Raw genomic sequence first — 7,876 nt, 5'->3', positions numbered from 1 at the left:
TGTTCTCTATCTTGTATGGCTGTTTTATTATGAATTCCAGATTCCCTCGCCGTGGATCATGACCACTATCAATAGTATTTCCACTAATGTGATTAAGTTAATACTGTGCTCTATGAGAGGATTATTTCTCAATTCCTCTTGATATGCGTAATATTTAGGTTGTGGTTGAGTAAATATTTTGGTTCTCCACCAGAATAATTCTCACTGAGACAAAGACACGAAAGTCTGCCCTAAGGAGCAATAAAGACTGTATAATTAGAATGATTAAAGAACTGCACAACTAATTTGGCACTTATTGAATATATTTAGAGAACACTACGTGCAAAATAGGTCACATATTTAAACCACAAAAAAATATTAACTTTATTCACATTAATTATGTATTTATTCAGACATTCTGTGTGACTCATTGGGAGTGAGGCTGAAGTCGCCATTGTCTCTGAACCAATCCGATCATTATGTTTCCTTGCACTTAAGCGTGTTTTCTACGTATTGTAGGCGCTGTAAAGAAACCTCATTAGACAAAATGACTTCTAATCTAAAGGCAATCATCTCTAAATAGTAATCAATTGGATCCCTAAACTGTTTGTCATTAGCACTTTATCAAAAGCTCACTTAAGATAAGATTCTGCAGCTAATGGCGTGTGATGGTGACAAATTGACTTTCAATACTCGCCATATCATGCAGGGAATACTCGTCCTGTAGTGTGTGCATCATGTTTGCTTTGCTACAAAATGTGTTTACATTTTTTTTTTTGTATTTTGTTTCATATTCAGTCATTTCTTTTATATGAACACCTTTCTGCAATTGGAATTTAATGCATCCCATAAAAATAGGCCTACAAGATGAAAAGAGTTAACTGAAAATATACAGTAATTATGTTTAAAACAATATTAGATTTCCCTTCCTTAAAGCTTGGCTGTTATTATATCAGTCATGGTCTTAAAAGGCTTTTAGCAAAACTAATGAAATATTTTGCTCCAGATTTGTGCTGTTTATCTGCAGCGTAAACCCTTAATCTGAAAATCAGCTGTAAAAAGTGGAGCAATTGGCGTCTTCATATAAGGATTAATGAAAATGAAAGCTTTTAATTTGAGGTACATTTATTGCTTCCTCTTTCTTGGCTCGGCCTGCATGGGAGCAGAAATTTATATATAAAGCTGAAATGGGAATAAAGGGGGAAGATCCAGGCTGAGCTGTGATCAGACAAGCAGAGAGGAAACCACATCAGGTACACAATCAGGACCCCTCCCTCTCGCTTTTCTTCAAACCTCCCTGATAATGAGCAAACTTTCATGTGACTGTAAACTCTGTTGTGTTTGAAGTGGCAAACAGAAGATATTGTTGTTTATTCCACCCGAGTTGAAAGAAAAGATCTGATAGGAGGAGGTCAAGTTGAATTAGATTTATTGTGAGACCTGATTCCCCTCCCTCTACCACCACTTTTGAGAATAACAGAACACATTTTGGAGAGAAAACGCAGGTGGAGTACACATCCTACAGTATTCTTTACACATGAGGGCTTTTTATGCAAACTGGGATTATCCTCATCAAGTCTCTCTATAATTTGTTGTGCTTTTCTCCCAGAGTTAGTGGAGTGTTGAGCAGAATAAACTGTTTGCTGCTATCATGAAGATCCCCACACCTCCAGGGGGGCTCCTATATTTCAGAGTGATGGCTTTAGCACTTTAGAGTGAACTGTGTGCGATCTCTCCCGGTAAGGAAAAATGTCCCCATGGGCTTGTTGTTGCTGCTGCTGCTGCTGTCTGCCTTCTATATTTGCATGATATTTTTCTATTCAGTCTTATCATCAGTGTGCTGTGAGGTGGGAGTGCTGGCTCCGTCTCAGAGGCTGGACCCGGGCTTTATCGGCAGGTAATTCTCCCACTCTCACTAACTCATCTTGAATTATTTAAGTGTTATTTCCAGCACCCAGGCAGAGGTAAAAGAGGGGGGAAACACACCCTGGATTGTTTTTTGTGTGTGTTTTTTCCTCATTTATCTGATCTTTATTTAATTACTAAATTTAAAAAAACGTTTTCTCACTTTGCATAAAAAATAAGTGTTTAGTGAAATAGATACAACAAATCTTGGGGTTCTGATCAGTGAAACACGCTGCTCACATTAATGCAGGCTCCACTACAGGCCCTGGAAATCCTGCTACACATGTAACTGTAAAAAGGGAGGCCATGAATTAGGAGCAAAAGAGTGAAAGGGGTATTTCTGTACAATGTAAGACAATGCTGAACAAAATAAAGAAAATTTAAAGAGCTGGAGAGATAAATGGAAAATGTAACCCCTCCAGTGGAGCAGTGAAAAGCATGCATGTGTGCAGGTACTGCTTTGCACATCTGCAACTGTCAGCTCCCGATAAGAACTTTTCACCGCAACTTCGTCTTTTAATTAACCTCATTTTAACCCTTCGTGTCAGGAGAGGCACACGCGCGTGCGGAGGGACTGGAGTAATGCTCTCCAAGGTGACTGACAAGCCGACAAGGAGCGCGCGCTGTTGAGAGATGCTGCTCTTCAGTTTGAGGCAGCAGGTTTGTCTCTCAGCTGGTCCTCCTGGCGCGCGGATCATCGTCACCTTGTCAGGTTTCTCTACTCGAGACAAAAAAAAGAGCGAACCCTTGGTGAGAGGGAATAAACACAAACTTAATCCTTGTTAGCAGAAATATTTAAACAACCTCAGGCTCACGTGCAGGTAGGCTATGAAAAGGGCTTTAAAAAATGCGCCACACGATGGGATGAGTTTGCGTCATCATTCAACTTTCATCGGGTCTTTAACGAGCCGACAAATTATTTATTTTAAAAAATAATAATGCCTGTATTTGTTTTTATTTTACAACAACAACATTAATAATTACATGAAAATGTCTGCTTTATTTATTGTGTAAACTGCCCCAGATAAGGCTAAACCGTAAAAACAGAACAACAGTACATTGAATTGAATTTGACATCCATTTATATCCTAATTTAAACGCTCGACCTTCATCCTAATTCGTCATTTATAATATTGTTCGATACCTCCCTTCTCAATTTCCTTTTTATGTACATATATAATTACGTACAACGGTAGAAGGTGCGAGAACAAACCACTTAAACCTACAATTTACTCAACAAGTCCCGCAGATAACTGTAATTGCTTAGTTGAATATTCGACAACCTAATTTCAGTTGTCGACTCGCTGCCCTTGGGAAAGTCGTTTGAAGTGAAAGTGAAAAGGAGGGATTTCAGGAAAGTAATTAATTTCACCGCGCGCGATTAGAAACACTTCAGACCTCCTCGGCATTCTGCGTATTTACGCACAAATGTAACAATATCAGAAAATTAAAGAAGACGTCCTTTTACCTCTCTTGTCGTCTGTTACACATTACTTTTCAATGGCAGAGACACCCATGGGGAGAGGGGGCAGACAGTGAGACACCGGGGTGAGAAAGTGGGTGACACCAAGCTGGGTTGATTGTAAATGAAACAAATGAGACAGAGAAGGAGAGGAAGAGGTGATTAGCCGTGTAATGATACGTAGTTGGAAAAAAGGGGAGCGTGCGCGTGCTTTTAAAGTTAGCTTATAGCTACTGATGCAAGTTGAGACTGAACTTCCACAATATTCACCTTTCTGCTTCATCTTTCATCGAGCCTGTCAGTGTGTTGATAAGAGGCTGCACGTGCAGGTATGTCAGGTATATCATTCGCCAAAGTAAAGAGTTAATTACTTTAATTGAGCTAAACAATTCTGCCATGATAGCTGCTCATTAGAATACATGTAAATCAGAAAATGAGACTAATGAGGCCAAACAACACCGAGGTCACCGCTCTGATATATGAAGAATAAAAAAATCATAGTATAAATAAAGATATATAATACGAGCTGCGTCTCCTCTTCAAACAGGGTGGGATTATTTCAAACATCTCTCAGCAGCCGTCTGCGCGCTGTGCCGACTACAACTGCGCATGCGCCAGAGGCACTTTCACTACCTGCCACACAAGCCTGTATTTCACATGGGGCAAGCGGGAGTTATCATCCACTTGCGTAAATGCTGCTGCTGAGTGGTGGTTGACAGTCTCAGGCGACAAGAGGAAAACAAGACAGCGGCTTTTTCTTCTTCCTTCCTCCTCCTCTTCTTTGCTAAAGGCGTATCACTGATGGATGCCATCATGGAGCAGAAAACATAAAGTTGCGCACTCGTAAGGACGCTGCCATTTCTACTTTACTGAAGATAATCAGCGGAGGGATGAAGAATTAAAGTCTTAAGTAAGTGACTAAAGCTTGAGATGCTGCTGTTGTGAATCTTTAAGGAACAGAACTGTAATGCTGCACTTTTATAAGGAGCTCTGTGTGTAATTCTGTCATGATTTAAGCTTATTTTGTCATATTTCTGATTTTTCCATATAGAGTTTGTGCCGATATGTCTAAACCAATGGATCACGTAAAACGCCCGATGAACGCTTTCATGGTCTGGTCCAGAGCCCAGCGCAGAAAAATGGCTCAGGAGAACCCCAAAATGCACAACTCTGAGATCAGCAAGAGACTAGGAGCGGAGTGGAAACTTCTCACGGAGTCTGAGAAGAGGCCATTCATCGACGAAGCCAAACGCCTGCGCGCGATGCACATGAAGGAACACCCAGACTATAAATACAGACCGAGGCGGAAGCCCAAGACTCTCATGAAGAAAGATAAGTTTTCGTTCCCGGTGCCCTATAACCTCGGGGAGCACGACGCGCTTAAAGTCAGCGGCCTTTCCTCCGGAGTTCTTACAGAGTCCATGCTTGTGAACCCGGACAAGGCTGCAGCGGCGGCAGCGGCCGCTGCAGCGAGAGTTTTCTTCAATCCGTCCATGTCCACGAACCCATACTCCTTTTTTGACCTGGGATCAAAGATGACCGAGCTTTCCCCGCCTTCGTTTCCTTACGCGTCCCCGTTGGGTTACCCTGGAGGCGCCACGGCTTTCACCACCGGGACTGGTGGCGGGACGCACACCCACACTCACTCGCACCCGTCCCCTGGAAATCCAGGCTACATGATCCCTTGCAACTGTACGGGCTGGCCCTCTGCGGGACTCCAGCCGCCCTTAGCATACATCCTGCTGCCCGGGATGGGCAAACCTCAGCTTGAACCGTACCCTGCCTATGCTGCAGCGTTATGATAGGCCCAGACTGGACTTCTTCAAGAAAACACAATGTGAAAAGAATCAAAAAAAGCTATTCATGCAAGAGTTTTATTATGCATGCACAAACTTGTACATGTGATGAAGTGCTCGTCGTCTCAGATATCACATATGTATATTGATTACTGCCTTTATCTAAGGTAATGCTTATTTAGAGAACTCTCTAATCTATTATTCCTCAGCCATCAGCTCTCAGAGGAAAAAGACTAAAAGGAAGAAGAGCAGCTTGCCCTTCTATGTGAAAACTTTTTTCAAAGGTACCCTATTCCATTTATATCTTTTTGCAAGTTGCACCTGCTTGACTAACTTGTTGGACTGAAGGGCAGCACACGCAATCACGGGATCACCACATCTCCTCCTCAATGGGTTATTATCCACGGATCAAGGAGGATTGTCACAACATTTCTGCCCTCTTCACTGACTGTAAATGTGTACAGATAAAAATGACTCTAGTTTATTTGCCGTTATAGGCTTAGTGTTTGAGATCTAGGGCCAGCAGACCTACGAATTTCACTAGAAATCCGGTGTATATTTTGAGTTTTTAAACCGTTTTATAGATGTCTGTAATATTTATTGTTTAGTGGAATCTATGGTGACCCGGACAATTTTAAAAAGGACACGACTAGTTCTGTGATATTTGCACATGAAACGTGGGGAGTGTAATTTATTCGAAGGTGGTTTTCATTTCCTGTGCATTGCAACTTTTCGTTTTTTTTCTCCCTTCCTACACAAAGTGAAAAAAGTTTAATTTAAAATGCACATGGAAGGTTATTCAAAGATCTTCTATTGATGCCTCACTCCCACTCCTCGTATCATGTGCAGCAGAAAAAAAAAACATTTTTAACTAACTCTTATGAGATTTGTATGTTTTGTGTTTTCTTTAACCTCCGTTCTGTATACTTCAGCCTATTGCTACTGTTCACTTGTTGAGCAGGAAGGACTACAATAAAGCGTATTCGGATGAAACGGAAGGGAATAGCGGCTGTAGTTCTTGATGAGATGAACAAGATTGTTATCTTTCTTTTTTCCTCCTGCAGTCCAGGTGAAGTGTAAGGTATCCTCTAAAGGCCGCTTTTGTCCGCGCTTTGGAAGCCATTACTTTGGTGGGTGTGTGTGAGGGAGAGTCTAAATCAAGCCATTGTAATCAAGAGCCAAAACCTTATTTATCACAATTTTAATCATGAATAGGGAGGAAGATAAAACTGTGAGGTACTAGAGGCTTTTATTTTCCCAGGAAGGAGGAGAAATAAAGAACAAGCTCGTCTTTGAGGGGTTTAAAAAAGTGGAGTGAAATGTGTGTGCACGAGGAGACAAACATTTATTACAAAAAGCATCACCCGTCCGACAGAGGCCACGTTCTCACGTACACCTGAGCTTTTCTGTGTGCGCGCGCGTGCGCGTAAAATTCAAATTTAAACATCCACAACGTGTAATGTACTCTCTCTAAAACTAACCGGTCCTGCTAGCTTGCTCTGAGAGATTAATTCATAAGGATCAGAGCGATTATGCAAAACTAATTTGGACAGTCCAGGGATAATTATCTCCGTCACGGTTAATTAAACCCTTTGAGCACTCTGTTCTCCATTGTGACACCCCGATCACTCCTCTCCACGGAACTTCCTTCTTGGCCCCGAAAATGACGCGCAGAGTGACCTTGTGTTGCATTTACAGTCTGAATAAAAAAAGCTGTCAAAAACTGGTGGCGTTTACACTTCACGTTCAGCAAGTTATAAAGGGAAATTGGGGCGCCTAGATAACAAGAATTTCTCACCCGCGGTTTAATTTCATTTTTTAAATAATTACAGTTCAGTTGAATCTTTAATGCCGAAAACTTAAATAGATTACGGGAGATTAAAAATGTAAAAGTTAAGTTTTAATTGAAAATAATTTGGGTAAAGGTAAAATAAAAGGTCGTCAAGTCAGTGAAAGGACCTGCATTATGAGTTCAGTGGCCATTTCTTCTCTTTCTTTAGCCTTTTTATTATATTTTTTCCTAAAGAAAAAGGGGGGAAGAAAGCTGAAAGAACTTTTTTTTCAGCTCTGGGAGCGTTTAGACGGTCGAGGAGGTTTTGTGTGGGAACAAAACGTGGGTTGGGAGGTTTTGTGAGGGTGTTGTTTGTTGAAGTGGAGCTCAGCAAAAGCGGCTGCTCTCCCTCATTGTGATGAAAGCAATCAGTGGTATTTGGAAAACTGTTAGCATTGTGCACTTCTTCTGTGTCCGTTGTGGAGGATTTCTTTTCACAAGCTTTTTTTTTCAGCCGATCCAGCTGGCCGGAGTGAATAGCAGTGCAATGTGTACACGCTTTGTCCCTGCAAGCCCTTCAAGTAGCCCACAGTGAATGGAGTGAGTTGACACTGCATGACAGTGAAACAACATAATAAAAAATACATGAGCGCATGAATAGAAGCAGGCGCATAAATAAATAAAATGGGTGGCCAAAACTGGATAAACTGAATGACAAAATGGTGAAAGGGGAACAAAAAGATATTTAACACGCTAGATTAGCATTAGAATGCAATCTACAAGCCAGAACAATTGATGAATGGGTTTACCGGCCAAGAAAGAAATGGACTAAATGCCTTTTGAATAGATAGCCTATGTTTTTTTCTGACTAAGACGGAGACTGAATGTGAAAGGTGGGGATGCAAGTATGGAAATGAGTGGGAGAAAAGTTCTTTTTTGATTTTATAACATGATTTCACTCTT

The 7,876-nt window shown here is 41.2% G+C and overlaps 1 protein-coding gene across 1 annotated transcript; it reads left to right on the top strand.

Annotated features, from left to right (window-relative positions):
• Positions 1-3,804: 3,804 nt before the first annotated feature.
• Positions 3,805-6,433, top strand: sox21b (SRY-box transcription factor 21b). The gene is made up of 2 exons (XM_034694159.1): positions 3,805-4,256; positions 4,398-6,433. Exon 2 carries the CDS (start codon positions 4,411-4,413, stop codon positions 5,146-5,148), a length of 738 nt encoding a protein of 245 aa, XP_034550050.1. The 5' UTR covers positions 3,805-4,256; positions 4,398-4,410; the 3' UTR covers positions 5,149-6,433.
• The last annotated feature ends 1,443 nt before the right edge of the window (positions 6,434-7,876 follow it).

This window comes from Notolabrus celidotus, chromosome 10 (genome assembly GCF_009762535.1).
Source record: "Notolabrus celidotus isolate fNotCel1 chromosome 10, fNotCel1.pri, whole genome shotgun sequence".
NCBI lineage: Eukaryota > Metazoa > Chordata > Actinopteri > Labriformes > Labridae > Notolabrus > Notolabrus celidotus.
Note: the sequence above shows the minus strand (reverse complement) of the source record. Positions and strands in the feature narration are given on the sequence as shown.